General features: G+C 36.7%; 1 protein-coding gene across 1 annotated transcript; it reads left to right on the forward strand.

Moving 5' to 3' along the window:
* The first annotated feature begins 276 nt into the window (after positions 1–276).
* On the forward strand, positions 277–6254 carry LOC105775833 (AUGMIN subunit 6). The gene is made up of 13 exons (XM_012598345.2): positions 277–659; positions 742–798; positions 896–990; positions 1230–1380; positions 1772–1897; positions 2047–2203; positions 2300–2360; positions 2441–2699; positions 3198–3323; positions 4249–4410; positions 4509–4761; positions 4865–5341; positions 5971–6254. Exons 1-13 carry the CDS (start codon positions 444–446, stop codon positions 6009–6011), a joined length of 2181 nt encoding a protein of 726 aa, XP_012453799.1. The 5' UTR covers positions 277–443; the 3' UTR covers positions 6012–6254.
* Positions 6255–19345: the final 13091 nt, after the last annotated feature.

Raw genomic sequence — 19345 nt, forward strand, 5'->3', positions numbered from 1 at the left:
CTCCTCAAAATATAACCTTTATTGTTATAACAAAAATATATAAATATTAATAAAAAAATCAAATTTTATTATTTTTAAATAATAAAACAAGGTACTAATATGCATGATTCAATTTTGGAAAAAATTACTAAAACTTTTTCCAAATTACCGCCGGTTCGATTTAATTTTTTATTCACCAGCAGACAAGCGCACATTAGCATCAACAACCCCTTTACTTGTGTCTTTCTCACTCTTAATCCCAAGTTCCAAACGGCCAAACTGACTTCCTTTGTCCCTACCCCCGGCTCTATTCCAAATTTTCAAGCCAACCCCAAATTTTCTCTAAATTAAAATCGGCCCCCGATTCAAAAAACCACCATTTCAACATTTCCACTTCTGATATTTTTCTCAAGAAAATAAATACATTTTTCCCGAGAGAGAGAGAGAGAGAGAGAGAGAGAGAGATGACAATGGACAGAGAGAAGGAGAGAGAGATAGAGCTCGAAAGCGCAATGTACACTAACTGTTTGCTATTAGGATTGGATCCGCCGATAATCGGGCTCGGAGCCTCTAACGTAACCCCTCGTGTCGGACTTTTCCGTCATTCTAACCCTAAATTAGGCGAACAGCTTCTTTACTTCATACTCTCTTCTCTTCGTGGCCCCGCTCAATCCGCCAGAGTAATAATCGTTTTCCGGTTCGGTTTACTTTCGATCTGGTCTGTATTGGTTTTGAATTTGGTTTTGGTTTTGGATCTTATAGGATTTCGATAGAGTTTGGCCAATTTTTGACTCAGCGCAATCTCGTGATTTTCGAAAGGTTGATTCTCCGATTTTTTTTTGTTTGTTTACGTTTTTCTGTTTTACTGTTTTGTCTGAATTATTGTTTGAATTTTATTTACTTGTTGATATTTTAGGTTGTCCAAGGCATAATCAGTGAGCTGGAAGCACAAGGAGCTCTACCTAGAAGTAATTCCAGGGTTTCTTCGCTTGCTACTTGCTGTGGGCCGAGGTTAGTTCTTAATTTCTGTTTGGCTGCCAAGAAAATTCTAGAAAGTTAAGCAAATGGAAAACTATGTTAGTTGGCTTTCTTAGTCCTATTTGCATTAGGCTCATTAGAGCGTATCTTTCACTGTATTTTGGCACCGATTGTCTGTGCAAGATCCAAAAAGTTAGAAGTTTTATTGAAGATCGCTGATGAAATTTGTTAATTCATCATCACATTATATTTTCTTATGTTTTTGCTTGTAGATTTGTTGAACTTCTATGGCAACTCTCATTGCATGCATTAAGAGAGGTTTATAGAAGGAATTTTGCAGCGGATGTTGCTTCTAACCCGTTGCCTGTGCCATTGACTGATGTTGCCTTTTCACATGCTGCTACATTACTTCCTATAACAAAGGTAGTGCTGCTCTGTACATTATTCATATGAAGTACAGTTATACCTATGTTAGTTGAACTTGCATGTGTGTCAGATACAGATATGTCCGACTTGGGTATACTTAATTTTGTCTAAGTTTTTCCATGCACTTGGTAGGTCTTTGTTTTCTCATGCATTTGATGGGTCTCTGGAAGATCATATCCCCATATCCACGACCTTTAAAGAAATTGAAGGGTTGGAGCAACATAGAATTATAGTCTCATATATTAGGTTCATGCTTCTTTTTCTGTGTTTCTATGTTCTATTTGCTTCTATCATAGTTCACTTCAAGCATGGTTTTGTTATTAGCTTCAAAATGTTTTTTTTTTGGTTAGACCTTCCATAGTGGTGGAGTAACATTTTTTTTGAACAGGCTAGAATAGCACTTGAACGGAGAAGATTTCTGAAAAATGCAGAAACAACAGTGCAGAGACAGGCTATGTGGTCAAATTTGGCTCATGAAATGACTGCAGAGTTTCGTGGTCTTTGTGCTGAGGAGGTAGGTAAAAACTATTTAATCACTCAATTGAACTCTTTTTGAGTATTTTTGTCATATTATCAAATATAATCCCCTTTCTCTTTTACCTTCTGCTAGGGATGACTTGATATCTTTAATGAATGACTTTCCTTGGAAAACCTTGTTAGCAGGCTTATTTGCAGCAAGAGCTGGAAAAACTACATGACTTGAGGAACAAAGTGAAGTTGGAAGGGGGGCTATGGGATGATCTTGTCTCTACTTCAAGTCAGAATTCTCATTTGGTTTCAAAGGCCACTTGCTTGTGGGAGTCTATACTATCTCGTAAAAGTAAGTACTGTACTAATGAATAAAGTGTTTTTCATTTATATCTTCATTAACTTATTTGATTTTCACACCCTTGATATTATCAACTTATTCATCCAGGTCAGCATGAAGTTCTTGCTTCAGGCCCTATTGAGGATTTGATAGCTCATCGGGAGCATAGGTGATTTGCCACCATATGTTATTTTGGATGGTAAATATGCCACACTTTGGCTCTCCTTTTTCATGTATATTCATTTTCAGGTACCGCATCTCTGGATCGTCTTTGCTTGCAGCCATGGATCAAAGTTCTCAAGCTCCTTACTCTGATGTCTTATCTGTTCAGTCTGGGGATTTGGCTAACAAAGACCAGAATGGTGGATGTAACACACAGGTCAATGAAGAGACATTCTCTCAGGTAGATGATAGAAGTGGAAGAGTAAACCAGACTGTTGATGTAGCAGAAATTATCAGACGTTGGACGCATGCGTTACAACGCATTCATAAACATTCGCTTCTGCTGGTATGCTGTTTTATGTTATTTTTGTTCACTCAGCTATGTTAGCTTGTATTAATAATTGGTCATTAGTGATATGCTGAATCTCTTATAGTTTAATGTCTATGTAGTGTATAATTATGAGTATGATATTTGTTTAAAGTTGTGGTATTGTAAATTGCATTGACCAGTTAGATATTATGCAACATGAGGTTTGACGTTGAGGCGTTGAAACTTGTATTGGGTGTTATTCTTTTTCTATGGACAAAATCTTTATTAGTCATAAACAAATCCGTTCACTTAAAAGTTTTCCATCCTTGGGAGATGTGAACAAGTTATTGGTTATGGTATAGAATCACAAACGAGCAATATTTTGTTCGCACTTTCTAAATTTTATTTAAAAAGTATTTGTAAATTCTAAATTGTGATTCACGGTTTTAAGGAACTGTGGATTGAATGTTGCTAATTATCGGTGTTCAAGTAAGGTGCTAGAATGCAATAATAGATATTACTATTGTTTTGCAGGCAAAAGCTAATGATGGAGAGGGTCCTGATATTTTACGAAGTGCACAAGATGGTAGCACAAGTGGCCATGCTGATTCATTGGCTACAACTCTTGCTGAGCATCAGCAACACCTGGCTAGCTTTCAGGTAATGTAATAGCCATTGGACATTAACTAGTTCCTTACAAATTCATACTGTTAATTTGATCATAATTTCGAGCAAATTTCAGATTTCTAGTCTGATTAACATCTGGGGCACTTGTGTCTATCTTGTTTTCTATACTCATCAGGTAGGTTCTTAATCTAGTTAATTGTTAGGCTGATGGTTATAGAAACATACTAGTACTTGGCAACATCAAGCAGGTTTTTGAAATCTTCAAGAACCTTAGATATTGCTCAGATTTCCTTAAGTTACCATTTGCTTGGTATTTGGTAAAGAATTTTGTGAGCACAAAGATGAAAATCTACCTTTCGACAGCCCCAAAATGGGAAATTCTCTTTCCAAACGCTAAAGGATGGTCAAATGTTGAAGATCTAGAACCTCAAAATCTGGAAATTTGGAGATTTGAGAACCCACTGAACAGCAATATATGAGGTTGTTCTCCTGTTTTGTGCTTTGCTTCGAACATGCATGGCTGTTGTGAGTTTACAAACATGCTACCACATATGCCTCTAGCCCTCTACTAAACCATAAATTTCTGCTATGATTTCTAAGTAATCTCTAAACAGTCACACTAAAGTATGTTCCTCATAAACCTTAATGCTGTTATAGATTCTAAGTTATCTCTAGAGGAATTCTTTTTTCAGCATCCTTGTTGATTCCTCATCGGGGATTTAAGTGGTAACCGTCACTTGACGATACAGTTGCTATTTTTCAGTTTCGGCTCTTTCTGTTGCCAATATTCATGGCCTATATTTACCCCAATTGCATTTATTATATCCACAGACTTGATAAATGTGGTAGACAATGCATTCGCGGCTACAATTTAAATCCTGCACCTGATACTAATCTTACTTTTTAGATGACATGTAGACATTTCTATTCTAATTTCTAGTACATTTCAAATGCACAGGTGCTTATTAACCAACTAAAGGAAGTTGCTCCAGCAATTCAGAAGTCAATATCGAACTGTACAGGGAAAGTAAATGGCATTTCCTCAAATTTGCCTTCCATGGCCAAGCATCATGGTCAAGCTACCTCACCTATTCAAGCTCAGAGCAGTGGAAGGACCTTGGTAAATGTTAAATTGGTGAATCATTTCTTGCAAACATTGAACACTTGTGCTTGTAGAATTTATGTCTCATTATTAAGGTATTTTCCTGGATAATGCAGGAAAGTAGCTCTGATGATGTTGGTGACATCACTCCAAAAATGTCAAAGGTTCAGCTTGACAAGATTTCACCTAGTTCTCCAGCTTTAAAGCTCCCGCAGTTATTCAGCTTAAGCCCAAATTCTTTGGTTAAAGGTGGAAACATGCAAAAGCAGCATACTTTAGCTCCGCAGACCAACCAAATTGGAACTTTGTCTGAAAGCAGCTCCCTGGACCAGCCTCTTGCAAACAACGGCCTTGATAACCCACCCCAAGGTTTGCTGCTTTTCATGTTCTGCAAACATTTAAATGAGTGCTAGTGACTCTGGTGATTTAACTCCTTTAGTGGAAGATTCTGATTCTCAAATTCACTTTGCAGATACCGATGATTCTTTCGTTCAGAACTTGAAGAGATCTGTTAGGCAAGCTGCACTATCTGTGCCATCCCACGATTCAGAGTCATCACGGGACAGTCAATCTGATGAAAGCTCGGAACATTTCTTTGTACCTGTTTCATCATTTAACTTTTATCATGGGGGACCAGAGAATAAAGTTGGCTCCATAAGGAGTAAGAAATTATTTTCAACTCAAAAAGACAATTCCTTGCTTGATAGTCGTGCAAGCGATGGTCGTATTAGGAGTAACTATGATGACGTATCACACATGTTGAACAAGTTGGATTCTCTTAATGATTATGATCCAGTAAACGTATTTCTGTCAGCTGCTGCTTCTAGTAGTTCAGCTTCTGATGGGCAGAGGTCTTTTTTTGACTTGGAAGAAGCACAGGATCAGGTCTTTTCTCCTTCTTTTCTGATGGGCGCATCCCTCTTATCCGATTCTTACGAGGATTTGCTCGGTATGTTGTTTTATTTGCAACCTATTATTATTATTATTATTATTATTATTATTCAGATATATCCACTTGCTGGGCTATTTGGCTGGCTTGACAGTCAATTTGAGCTGGACTTTGAGATAGCTTTTTAGTAATCCGAGTCAACCAATTCGGATTATCTTTTAAATAATAAATTCTTTTATGTAAATTAAAATTTGAAAATATATAAATATTAGATACAAAATTTTTAATGGTAAAATAGGTTTTGAAATTAGACTTGAGGAGGCAAATATTTTTTGTTTAGACGCCATAGATACCTCTCAGCTAAGTTAGTCGGACTTGGATATGAGTATTGGACATGGATGGGCTCTAGACCCTAAACTCTAAAGCTTTTTCATGAATTTAAAGTGATCTAGGAGTCATATATCCCTTCCCTTGGTACATGTTAGATATGAATATTTTAAAGAAAATGAAGAAGTACGAACAACTTAGCCAGCGTATAATAAGATTCTTTTAAGGGAATTTTTTCTTTTGTTTATCTATTAATTACCACATATCTGCCAAATGTATTATTATTATTTTTTGACAATTACTATTATTATTATTATTATTATTATTATTATTATTATTAAGAAGAGGGTATGTTTGTGCAGCTCCACTTTCAGAAACAGATACTGCCTTAATGGAGCATTGAGACTGGGGTTTGGACGATTTTGTTGGGATGGTTTTGCTTTCGGGTTCCCTCAGTTGGGATGTTATCTCCACCACTCTCCCATTGATCCCTAGGTTTGGAAGTAGGCCGCTGCCTCCACTGGAATCTTTGAAGTCTTCTCGGCATTATTTTGTAAGTGTAAGAAAAGTTTAATTTTGGTCACACTGAAATTATTTTAGTATCGTATTCTTTTAAATATTCTTCATAATATAGATCATTAGATTATTGATTTTTTTTTAAATTTTTAAAAAATATATATTAAAATGACCCTTTAAATAAATGAATTGAAATGTTAAAAAAAATATAAAAAGTATACCAAATTTAATTCTACAAAAAGAGTATACCAAAATTATTACTGTTGAAGGGAGTTGGGTCTCGGACCCTTAACGATGGAGGTATTATGCTCGAGATGTTTATACTCGGTTTTATTCTCGAGGTTTTGTCTTTTGATTTCGAGGATAACCCGAATAGGTTTACGGAGTTGATTGGGAATGCTTAGGGTCCACCAAGAAAATGTTGTATCATTTTGGCCTTGACGAGGTTCAAACTTGAGCCCTTAAAGGGTCTTAAAGAGTAAGAACACAACCACTTAAGGGCTTGGGTTTGAACCCCATCAAGGCCAATATGTTAAAACATTTCCTTGATGGACTTAGGTGTTCCTGATCAACTCCGTGAACCTGTTCGGGTTCTCCTTGGAGTTGGGAGACAAAATCCCAAGGCTAAAATCGAGCGTAGACAAGCACAATACCTTCATCATTGAGTGTCCTAGACCCAACTTCCCTTACCAATTACCATGAGAATACAACTATCAATAAAAGGTACTTGCTAAAAATTCAATCACAATCTTTTTATTCTGTGGTTGCATTAGATGATTAAAAGAAATTTAAGAAATGAACGTAAAATTTAATTTTGGTTACAAATGGGGGAGAATACTTAAAGTGTTGTATACAAATAAGCTATGTTACAAATGAGGGAGGGGTTGAAGACTTGAAGTCAAGTATATGGTTAAGTTGGTGTTTTTAAAATATCCCATATATCTTTATATTATACTAAAGTATTTTAGAGCTTTTTGAACAACCTGCTAGATCTTACAAGATACCAGAACAGTCAACCAATTCTACACTATCATATCACTTCTATATCACTTTTATTTTAGAGTTTTCCCACGCAATCCGTGCGGCCTTAGGCAGTTTCTCTGCTTAAAACGCCTAAGTCAGCCTAACTTGCAAAGAAAAAGGATTCAACAGCAAAAACGCCTAAGTCAACTTAACTCACAACAATAAAGGATTCAATAGAATTCCCTTCAGATTTTCGCTAAGAACAGCAGAAGAATGAAGTAAGAACGAGCCTTGAAAGATGAACAAAAGCAAGAACACTTGAGAGAAAAGTTTGAGGGAATACTCTCAAAATTCTTATTAATAACTGAGTGAATTACAATGAGTAAAGAGGTCTCTATTTATAGTTGAGCCTCAAAGTACATCAAAGGCTATAATTAAAAGCTGTATACAATTAGAACTCTAAGACATAATTAGAAACTGTATACAATTAGAACTCTAAGATTAAATAATCATATCTTCTTGGGTCTCTTCCATTATTTATCAGACTATTGGGATGGGCTTTTAATCTCTTCAGGCAACGGGCCAGTTTGGTTGGGCCAAATGACCTCCTTCAAATACGATGGATCGCACAAGTTCGTCATGGTTGCGTGTTCTCATGCGCAACCCATGACATTCTCCCCCACTTGTTGTAGCGACGCCCTCGTCGCATCTTCTTTATGGAACTGGTTAATCTTCTTTTGGAACTGCCATAATGCCTCGGCAGGTTCCCAACTTGCTTCACTATCAGGAAGTCCCTTCCATCGAACTAAGTACTCGTGCCGTGGTCGGTGGTACTTTTGTCTAATTATCCGATCTGCCTCAATGTTTTCAACTTTACGATCGTACGACACCTTTACCCCCATCGGTGCTCGTTCAGACTTGCCTTGATTTGGATCCTCTTGATCCCCATGAAACGGCTTAAGCATGCTTACATGGAAGACTGGGTGTACTTTAAGTTTTGGTGGCAACTCCAGCTTGTAGGCCACCTTGCCCACTCTCTTCACAACTTTAAACGACCCTTCATACCTTCGCACAAGACCCTTATGCAAGCCAGTATATCGTAAAATCAAGTGTAGTTTAGCAAGGACTGAGTCACCCACTTGAAATTGTACATCCCTTCGGTTCTGATCGGCCCACTTCTTGCTACGCTTACTTGCCTTATGTAAACAAGCTCTAGCCAAGTCATTCTTCTCTTGCCAATCTTTTGCGAATCGATAGGCTGCCGGATTTGGTCCTGTATAATGGGTCACAACAGCGTTGGGTGTGAGTGGCTATTGACCCGTCACTATTTCAAATGGACTTTGATTCGTGGCCCCACTTCGCTGCAAGTTGTATGAAAATTGGGCCACATCCAGCAACTTTGGCCAATCCCTTTGTGTGGCACTCACATAGTGTCGGAGATACGCCTCTAACAAAGGCATTTACTCGTTCGGTTTGCCCATCGGTTTGTGGATGCATGCTTGTGGAGAAGTTCAAATCTGAGCCCATTGACTTGAACAACTCGCCCGAACCGCCGATGAATCGCCCATCTCGATCGCTGATAATAGACAGTGGCACTCCCCAATATTTCACCACGTGTCTTAAGGAACAATCGAGCTGCTTCCTCAGCAGGGCACTCTTTGGTCGCCGGAATAAACATCGCATACTTTGAAAACCTGTCCACCACAACAAGAATACTAGCAAACCCGTCAAACTTAGGCAAACCAATAATAAAATCCATGGATAAACTCTCCCATGGCCTTTCTGGAACTGGCAAGGGTTGAAGCAAGCCGGCTGGAGTCTTTAATTCAACCTTGTCTTGTTGGCACACTAGACAAGTTTTCACATAGGTTTCTACATCAGCACCCATGTGAGGCCAGTAATAACGATCCTCCAAAAGGGCCAAAGTGCGATGCATCCCTGGATGGCCTGCCCATTTCGAGTCATAACACTCCTTCATTACTTCCTTACGGAGTTTCCCATAATGGGGCACATAGAGGCGGTGTCCATGAGTGTATAATAGCTCCCCATCAAGCTAAAATCTTCTCGTTTTTCCTTCCTTGGCAAGCTCACTCAAATTTTTGGCCGTGGGATCATAAGACAATCCCTCTCGAATGCGTTCCAGCAAAGAACCCTCAGGTTGACTAATTGCTGCAAATTCCATCTTGCGACTGAGTGCATCAGCCACAATGCTGGCACTTCCTGGTTTATATTCCATTGTAAAATCAAACTCCGCTAGTAAAACCTGCCAACGAGCCTGCTTGGGAGACAACTTTTTCTGGGTTAGGAAATAACTGTTGGCAACATTATCGGTAAGGACCACAAACCTGGAACCTAATAGATAGTGTCTCCATGTGCGCAAGCAGTGTACTACTGCAGTCATCTCTTTCTATTGGACCGTATATCTACGCTCCGTCTCATTAAGCTTTCGACTCTCGAAAGCAATTGGGTGCCCATCTTGCATCAGTACTCCCTCAATAGCATAATTTGATGCATCCGTACGTACCTCATAAGGCTTCGTAAAATCTGGCAAGGCAAGTACGGGCTCCCTCGTCATTTTTTGCTTCAATTGGTTGAAGGCCTTCTCACATTCTGGATTCCAATCCCATACCTTCCCCTTCTTCAACATGTCCGTCAAGGGAGTGGTAATTTTGGAGTAGCCTTCGACAAAGCGATGATAGTAATTTGCCAATCCAAGGAAAGATCTCAACTCTGTTACCTTGGTTGGAGGCTCCCTTTCTGAAATTGTTCGAATCTTATTCTTATCCATTCGGATCTTACTGTCTCCCACAATGTGGCCTAAGAATGACACCTCTTGTTGGGCAAATGAGCATTTCTCCTTCTTGACGAACAGCTCATTTTCCCTCAAAGTCTGGAACACCTCCCTCAAGTGTCTTATGTGCTCTTCGAGCGACTTGCTATACACCACAATATCGTCAAGGTAAACAACCACAAAACGATCAAGAAAGGGTTGAAGTACCTTATTCATTAGGGTGCAGAATGTAGCTGGAGCATTCGTGAGTCCGAAAGGCATCACAAGGAACTCATACGAACCGTACCTTGTCACACAAGCTGTCTTTGGTTCGTCCCCCTCGGCTATCCGAACTTGATGATACCCCGATCTCAAATCTAACTTGGTAAACCATCTTGCACTACCAAGCTGATCGAACAAATCTGCAATAAGAGGAATAGGGTACCTATTCTTCACAGTGATCTTGTTTAGAGCTCGATAATCAATGCACATTCTCAAAGACCCATCGTGTTTCTTTTGGAACAACACTGACGCACCATATGGGGATTTAGATGGTCTAATGAATCCCGCATCCAAAAGTTCCTTCAATTATTTTCGCAACTCTTCTAATTCTGGCGGAGACATACGATAGGGGGCCCTTGCTGGCGGCACCACATTGGACGCTAACTCGATTTTGTGGTCCACCTCCCTCTTGGGTGGCAAACGTTTAGGCAACTGAGCAGGCATTACATCTCGGAATGATTGCAACAATTGTCCCACTTCTTTCGGGGTCTCACTAACAGACTCAGCGGTCTCTTCGATCTTCAAGGTGGCTAAATATGAGACTTCATTTCTCCGTACACCTTTAGCAAACTGAATTGCGGACAGTGTTTTTCCCTCAAAGCTTCTCTTCCTTGTCACTTTCACCATGCATTGATGTTTCGCATCCGAGATCACCATGTAATTGCTCGAAGGGGCAATAAGAGCTTTAACCTGATCAAGGAAGCTTAGTCCCACCACAAAATCATAGTCATCAAGTGGTATTACCTTAATGGATACCTTCCCTGACCAATTACCGAGCTGGAGATCCACTCCCTTTGCAACCCCCTTGATTAGAACACTTTTCGAGTTCACTGTTTTGATCCGACCCCCTTCATTATCTATCTTGAGGCCCAGTTTACAAGCAGCCTCCTCAGACATGAATAAATCAGAAGTGCCTGTGTCAACAAGCGCATTCAATTTTTTGCTGGCCACAATGATGTCTACAAACATCAAATCATGGCTCATTCTATCTTCGACACCCCCTAGTATCGATCCAAGGTTATCCTCCTCATCGGACTCCCCCTTTGCTTCCATAGCCTTGAGAGCGGCCTTCTTTGGACAGTTCTTGATCATATGTGGACCCTCACAGTGGAAGCACCTTATAGGCCCATTCTTTCTCTTGTCCCAAGGCTTCTTACCGTCGCCGTTCCTAGTGGGCCTTTCTTTATCTCCCCCATTATTACCCTTTAATCTGGGTTTAGAAGAATTGGAATTGTCTTTCCTCCCACCAAATTCAAAGAAGTGATTCGCTCTCGACATAGCCTTGGTGAGTTCTTGAACTCCTCGGCGTTGCAACTCTTGCTTCGCCCACGGTTTTAATCCGTCCATAAAGGAAAAGAATGCCTCTTTCTCCCCCATATATGAGATTTGGAGCATAAGCTCGCTAAACTCCTGCACATACTCCCTCACAGTGCCTTGATGTGCAAGCCGACGCAACTTTGCCCGAGCCTTATCCTCAGCATACTCTGGGTAAAACTGTGCTTTGAACTCACATCGAAACTCCTCTCATGTTTCGATTTCAGGCCCACCACGTCTCACATCAGTGGACCTACGACGCCACCACAACAAAGCAACGTCAGATAAATACATCGCAGCAGTAGTTACCTTAGTGACATCCTCCGTGATGCCTTTGGCACAGAAGTATTGCTCGATTCCCCACAGAAAGTTGTCCACATCTCTTGCGGACCTTGTTCCCTTAAACTCCTTGGGCTTGGGAACATCAATATTGGGTTTAGGTGCGGCAGTCGCTAACCCACCATTGCCCAAGGCAACCTTGTAGATTGTGAGTTCACCCTTGAGCTCCGCAATCTCTCCCTTCAAGGCCACCACCATAGCCTCAATGGCATCATCTCTGCCAGTCAACTGTTTCATATTATCTGTCACATACTCTTTGAGTTGCTCCTGCATGGACTGCAATCCATCATGGAGCCTATCATCATCTTCAACCCTCTCCTTGATATCCCCCATGGAACTCTCGAGAGTGACGACGCGATCCTCTAAAGCTGACAATATGTCCCTTGAACGACTGGCTTTCCTAGCTCTCCCACGGGTCTCCATTCCCTCAACTTCTGTTGACATCTTTCAACGGTGGCTTTGAACCTTGGCTCGGATACCAACTGTCACGGACTTAGAGTTTTCCCATGCGATCCGTGCGGCCTTAGGCAGTTTCTCTGCTTAAAACGCCTAAGTCAGCCTAACTTGCAAAGAAAAAGGATTCAACAGCAAAAACGCCCAAGTCAACTTAACTCACAACAATAAATGATTCAATAGAATTTCCTTCAGATTTTCGCTAAGAACAGCAGAAGAATGAAGTAAGAACGAGCCTTGAAAGATGAACAAAAGCAAGAACACTTGAGAGAAAAGTTTGAGGGAATACTCTCAAAAGTCTTATTAATAACTGAGTGAATTACAATGAGTAAAGAGGTCTCTATTTATAGTTGAGCCTCAAAGTACATCAAAGGCTATAATTAAAAGCTGTATACAATTAGAACTCTAAGACATAATTAGAAACTGTATACAATTAGAACTCTAAGATTAAATAATCATATCTTCTTGGGTCTTTTCCCTTATTTATCAGACTCTTGGGATGGGCTTTTAATCTCTTCAGGCAACGGGCCAGTTTGGTTGGGCCAAATGACCTCCTTCAAATACGATGGATCGCACAAGTTCGTCATGGTTGCGTGTTCCCATGCGCAACCCATGACACTAGATCTTACAAGATACCAGAACAGTCAACCAATTCTACATTATCATATCACTTTTATATCATGATTTGAATTCTAGATAAGCAAGATAAATCTTAATATCAGTGGATATCTCCTTCTTATGTTCATGCAAAGAGTCGGTAATTTTCTGGTAAGGAGTAGACATGGTAACGTGGTCTATAAAATTGGGTTTATTGTTGGTGGTAACTAATTCATAAATCTCAGCCAAGAGTTTTCTTAATCTTTTTCGCAGCAGCCTGTGTGCATAAAAACATCCAGAAAATGAGAAAACGGAGGCAAGGCATGTAGGAACATAGGTACAACATCAAAGAAAACAGAAAATTTTCTAATTCTGGAGATGATATGTTGTGCGATAGCCAGGTTCCAGTGCGGGCACTGCAAGCCTTGTTTCAGGCTTGAACGCATCCATAATATCCTTGAATGATGATTTATCATCAGAGAAAGAATTTGCTCATTTTTATATTTGGTTTCTCCCAAAATTCGATTCTCGTGGTGGCAAAACATCAGTCGTGTAATAGAAGGAAAAACATATATATTCTATTATTTTTTATATATAAGCGTCAACTTTAAATTAGCTAATTAATATATATATATATATATAAGATTAATATATCATTTTCAAAAATAAATTTTTAGACCTCAATAATATAATGCCACAACATATTTTTTAGAATATATGAATAATATAATATATAAAAACACTAAGTAATATAATATATGAAAAACACTAACTTAACTCTTACTACTATTTTTTAACTCTAATAAACAAACTGTTGGGAATTAACCAAAATCACAGGCAAAAATATATTTCACTATAGTAAAGGAGAGTATAAAATATAGAGAGAATTAAAGGAAAACCCAAATCCTCCAAAATGAAAACCCTTCAAAACAAAAAAAACATAATTCTCTCAATCTGAATATTTCTGTTATGTGAAATTTAGAGTAACTAAGGCCAATTTATAGGTTGAAATTTGTAGCATATATGACTACAACAACCCTAGGTTAATCAAAGCTTAAGTGAGAAACTAAAAATAGAGTTTAATTGGGAGAAGAAAGCTTAGAAAACTTGGACTGCATGTTGCCACGTCATGACGTGGCTTAATGTGTTGCTGGGACGTGAAAGACTTTTGCGTCGTCGAGACAAAGTTTTGTTGCTTGTTGGGATGAGATGACCATTGCGTCGTCGGGACGAAAGAGTGCTGCTTGTCGGGATGTCACATACTGTTTGGTCAAAATAAGAGACATTTTCCAAAAGATCTTCACATTGACTCATATTTAGACCAACTCTCTTGCCAAACCCTATTATGGGCCTAATTTGATCTTTGTCGGATACTCACCAAATCCAAGCAATGCTCAAACTTTGAAACAAGAAGGCTCTCTGTCAACATGTCGGCTGGATTGTGTTGTGTGCCAATTTTAAGAATCTAAACATCCCCTTGAATGATCACCTCTCGGACAAAGTGATAACAAATGTCTATGTGCTTTGTTCTTTCATGATGCATTTGATCTTTGGTGAGATGTATAACACTTTGAATATCACAATTTACGACAGTTGCCCTTTTTTCACTTACCAGTTCACTAAACAGTCCTCTTAACAAAATTGCTTCTTTTACTGCTTCAGTAATTGTCATGTATTCTGCTTCAGTAGTCGACAAAACCACTGTAGCTTGAAGTGTAGCTTTCCAGCTAATGACACAATTCCCAAAAGCAAATAGGTAACTTGTGAGAGACCTTCTTTGACTTTAAGTCTCCTACATAATCAGAATCAACATATCTGACTAAACCTTTTTGAGTTCTTCCGAACTCTAAGTACATGTTAAAAGTACCCCGCAAATATTTGAAAACCCACTTAACTGCATGCTAGCGTAACTTACCGGAATTGACCATGTATCGACTAACAACACTGACAACATGTGAAATATCGAGACGAGTGTATACTATTGCATACATCAAACTTCTGACTGCGCTTGAGTAAAGTACTTTTGACATGTACATTTCATCTTTTTCATTGTAACACTCTTTACCCGTCTCCATCACCGGATTAGGGTTACAAGATGCTACCAAACAAAACCAAACAGAAATGAATTGTCACAATTAAATTTTCTTTAAAGATAATTTATTAATCAAACATATAATCAAAATCATGATAATCATACATTATCAGAGTTAATTTGAGTTTACGGAAGTCTTAAAACAATTCAAAATGAAGTAGAGACTAATTTGAAACATTTAACAAAAATATAGCAGGAATACAAAATAGGGGTCACATGGCCGTATGACAGCATGAGGCCGTGTAGTGTTAGGCTACACACTCGTGTCCTCAAATCATGTATGGCACACGGCCGTGTGATAGACCGTTTCACGGTTTGTGTGTGTGCCTAAATACCTTCAACAATAAGCCAAATTTGACCAAAGATCTCTTAAACCACAAGCCAATGCATTAAACCCTTGAACAACATGATACAAGACACCAAAACATACCAAATTCAACTTAATTTACCCAACCTAAGTGTCTAACCAATATGTCTCAATTGGCACCACAATTCAATCATGAACAACAACCATTCATTACCATTCACGCCAAGATTTTTCATTCCTAAATATACTCATACAATCATTATTTCTTTAACTAAAATATCAATAAGCAAAGTTCAATAAGTGACATAAAACATAAGAATCTATTTTCACAATTTAAGTATGCCTTATTTAACCATGCCTTTAACTATTTCATATCATTCAAGCCATTCACTCCAAACATCAACAATTACCAACATTCAATATCAAGTCATGCTATTACCTAAACATACATATAATGCCATTCAAATATTGGCTAACAACTTCAACTTACTAAGTGTAAATTAGATACCAAACACTTGACACATCAAGGTTACTTATAATCTTATTTATAATCAAAGTACCAAAACATGATCATTAGCTTGCAAATTGAACATCCTATATACATGTCAAAATATCATATATCTCCCTTTCAACTAGCTAATCTAACTTTCCACAATTTATCATCAAAATATTTCAAATTTACTTAAATAAACCCAACTTTATCAACCAAGTCTTTTATCCATACCATGGCATTATATTACCTATGTAATTGCATTTTCTAAATGCCATTTCAAATACCAAATGCACAATTTAATCCATCCATTATATGCATATGTTTTAAACTAAGCATATTCCTTGCCATACTTAAGCCAACAATATTTTCAAGTCATATCAATATACTAGTGAACCAAAACAACTCCTAAGTACATGCCACACATAACTAAGCCTAATACGATCAAAAGACTACCAAACCAATACCGGGATAGTGTGAGTTTCTTGACGATCCGTTTGACACGTTCCGCAAGTTGACACTACAGGGAAAAAGAAAACAAGGGAGTAAGCATTACAAATGCTTAGTTAATTTATAGATATTTAAAACCAAATAACTTACCTCAAGTTATAATTATACCCTACATGTTACTTAGCTTGATAAAGTTTGCCTATCATGGCAATTCAAATATAAAAAAGGTGAGTTCAACATTAATCATACTATATATTAATTCAATCATATAACATTTCAATTCACTTAATTCGACATTTCATTATCATTCATAAAACAAACAATCATTTAATCAATTCACTATCTTAATCATATCATACCACCTATTTACCGTAATACATCCCATTTCAAATTAATGTCAAACATTATTTTTCATTTCATAATTTGAATTCTCAATCAAATTCATATTAAATTGTATAAACTTCATTCCCATTTCATATCAATTCATCTTTATACCAAATATATGTATATATATATCAATTGTCAATTTAATGTCAATTATTATTTCATTTCAGAATACGAATTACGAATCACATTCCATTTCAATTTCCAAATTTATGGGTTTATTAAACATAATCAATCAATGTTCCCAACTTATTTCACAGTTTCATATTACATTTCATGTCATTTGCCATTTCAAATATCAAATATTTCGCTTTTACCATTTATTTCTCTATTAACACGATTCAAACTCGGACAGATACACAGATTCAACCAACACACCAGTTTGACACCAGTGCCTCATCGGATAAATCCGAAGCAAATTGGCACCCAGTGCCTCATCGACTCATAGTCGAAATAACCTTGAACTCTTCATATGCTATAACTTGCCAACTATATCCGACTCTACCCGAACAGTTAATAGGGTATTTATTATCAATCAACATATCAATTCACATATATTTTCATCATTGAATCAATCAAGTAAACATATATACATACATACATACATACATACATACATACACATTTTTCATATATATTCAATTTAGTCCTTATCACTATCAGCCAGTCTAAATCAAATCAGTTAAGTTCATTTCATCTCATCATCTCATAATTATTTCAATTTGCAATTCATTGTATTCAATTTAATCCTCTCACTCACCCTTTTGTACCGAATTATAAACAATTAAAATTTCAATTAAATATAATTACAATTATAATTCTAAATACATAACCATTTAACAAAAACATATCATACGAACTTACTTGGTTAAGACAACAACAACAACTCTTTAAAAGGACTAATCAACAATTTTGTCATTTCCGATTTTCTTTAATTTGGTCCAATTTTCGATCTATTCAATAATTCAATTCAATTTATCAATTCCAAACATCTTATATCATCCTATTATAAGTATATACCGTTTTAATTTTATTATTTGAATGCCCCTAAGCTTTTGTATTTTATTCAATTTAGTCTCTAAAACCGAACTTATCATATCTTCCGAATTTGAACTCCAAATTTTAAACCCACTTCAATTATGTCCATATGCAACCTCCTATTATCATAATTTATGAAATTTCATACCAATTTCAATATATTCACAATTTAGTTCCTAACTCAAATCTAACAAAATTTACTTTCATTTTAAGTTTCCAAATCTACCATTTTCTATTAAAAATATCTAAAATTCATCAATGACAAGTTTTAAAATCGTTAACATATTTGAAAATGAAGATACAAATTAACCGAATCTAGTTGCAATTATATCAAAAACATAAAATTACGAAAAGCAGACCTCAAAAATACTTACATGACTCGTTGAAAGCTTGTCGAAGCTCTCTAATCTAAAAAGTGGTGTTCTTCGATTGGAAGTAAAGAAAATGAAAGAAGATGATTATATTTTTTTGCTTTTATTAACTTTAACCTTTTATTATTTTATTATAACTTAATATAATATAATATAATTAAGAAAAATGTGAGCACTAACCGTACAAACATTTAAAAGATGTTAAATTACTACATTAGGACTTAATTAATTATTAATTAAGTCATTTAACTATTATAAATCAATAGCGATACGCTTTTATGATTTTTACGATTTAGTTCTTTTTCCTTAATTAACTATCAAAACATTAAAATTTTCAGACCAAATTTCAATTCACCTATATAATAGCTCTATAAATATTTAATAAAAATATTTACGGGCTCGGTTTACAGAAACGAGGTCCCAATACTTCATTTTTCAAAACCACTTGACTTTTAGTACGCACTACTTATACCTTGACTAACAGACTAATTAATAAAATCTATTAAATCACGATTCACTGTTACACTATATTTAACTCATAAATATTAATTAAATATATCTATAGACTCTTTCGTCAGAATTGTGGTCCCGAAACCAAACACTATTAAAAACCAGGCTGTTACATTCATTCTGTGGGGAGTCTGAAATTAAAAGTTTAAAGTGTGCAGCTAAATGAGCACTTACTAATTTTGAATCTTGCATCTTAAATCGCTCAAGTATCTTAATGATGTACTTTTGTTGCGATAAAAACAATTTCCCGAAATGTCTATCTCTCGAAATTTTCATCCCAAAAATTTTTTTACTGCACCTAAATCCTTCATCTTGAACTCAGAGTTAAATATAGTTTTAAGACGATCAATTTCAGATGGATTCTTAGCTGCAATCAATATATCATCAACATAAAACAAAAAATATATAAAAGAACCATCATAAAGACATTGTAGGTAAACACAACTGTCATACTTACTTCGAGAAAACCTAATACTCTATGAAAGAGTTGAACTTTTTATACCACTACCGAGGAGACTGCTTCAAATCGTACAAAGACTTTTGTAAGAGACAAACATGATCTTCTTTACCATCAAATTTTATTAAAATTTAATAAAATCAATCTATTTTTATATTACAACTAAATTTTAACTGTTGATTTTTGTGTGTGTATGTGTGGGAAGTTTAAGATTGAGATTTAATAAAATCATTCTATTTTTATAAAATTCTAAAACCTTACATCTAAAACTATAAAATCCTAAACCTTTCTCCTCAAAAAATTCAAACCTCTCTTAAACCTTAAACCCTAATATACCATTTTCCCTAAAATAATAATTTTTTAGTGTCAAACCCACTATATCATAAACCATAAACCCAATTGGA

This window comes from Gossypium raimondii, chromosome 10, assembly GCF_025698545.1.
Source record: "Gossypium raimondii isolate GPD5lz chromosome 10, ASM2569854v1, whole genome shotgun sequence".
Lineage (NCBI taxonomy): Eukaryota > Viridiplantae > Streptophyta > Magnoliopsida > Malvales > Malvaceae > Gossypium > Gossypium raimondii.

Excerpts from the sequence above, each read along its gene's own strand:
- LOC105775833 (XM_012598345.2), top strand. The coding sequence starts at position 444 with ATGACAATGGACAGAGAGAAGGAGAGAGAGATAGAGCTCGAAAGCGCA. Across the intron at positions 799-895 it reads AATCTCGTGATTTTCGAAAG|GTTGTCCAAGGCATAATCAG; the intron begins GTTGATTCTCCG and ends TTGATATTTTAG. Across the intron at positions 4,411-4,508 it reads AGAGCAGTGGAAGGACCTTG|GAAAGTAGCTCTGATGATGT; the intron begins GTAAATGTTAAA and ends TGGATAATGCAG.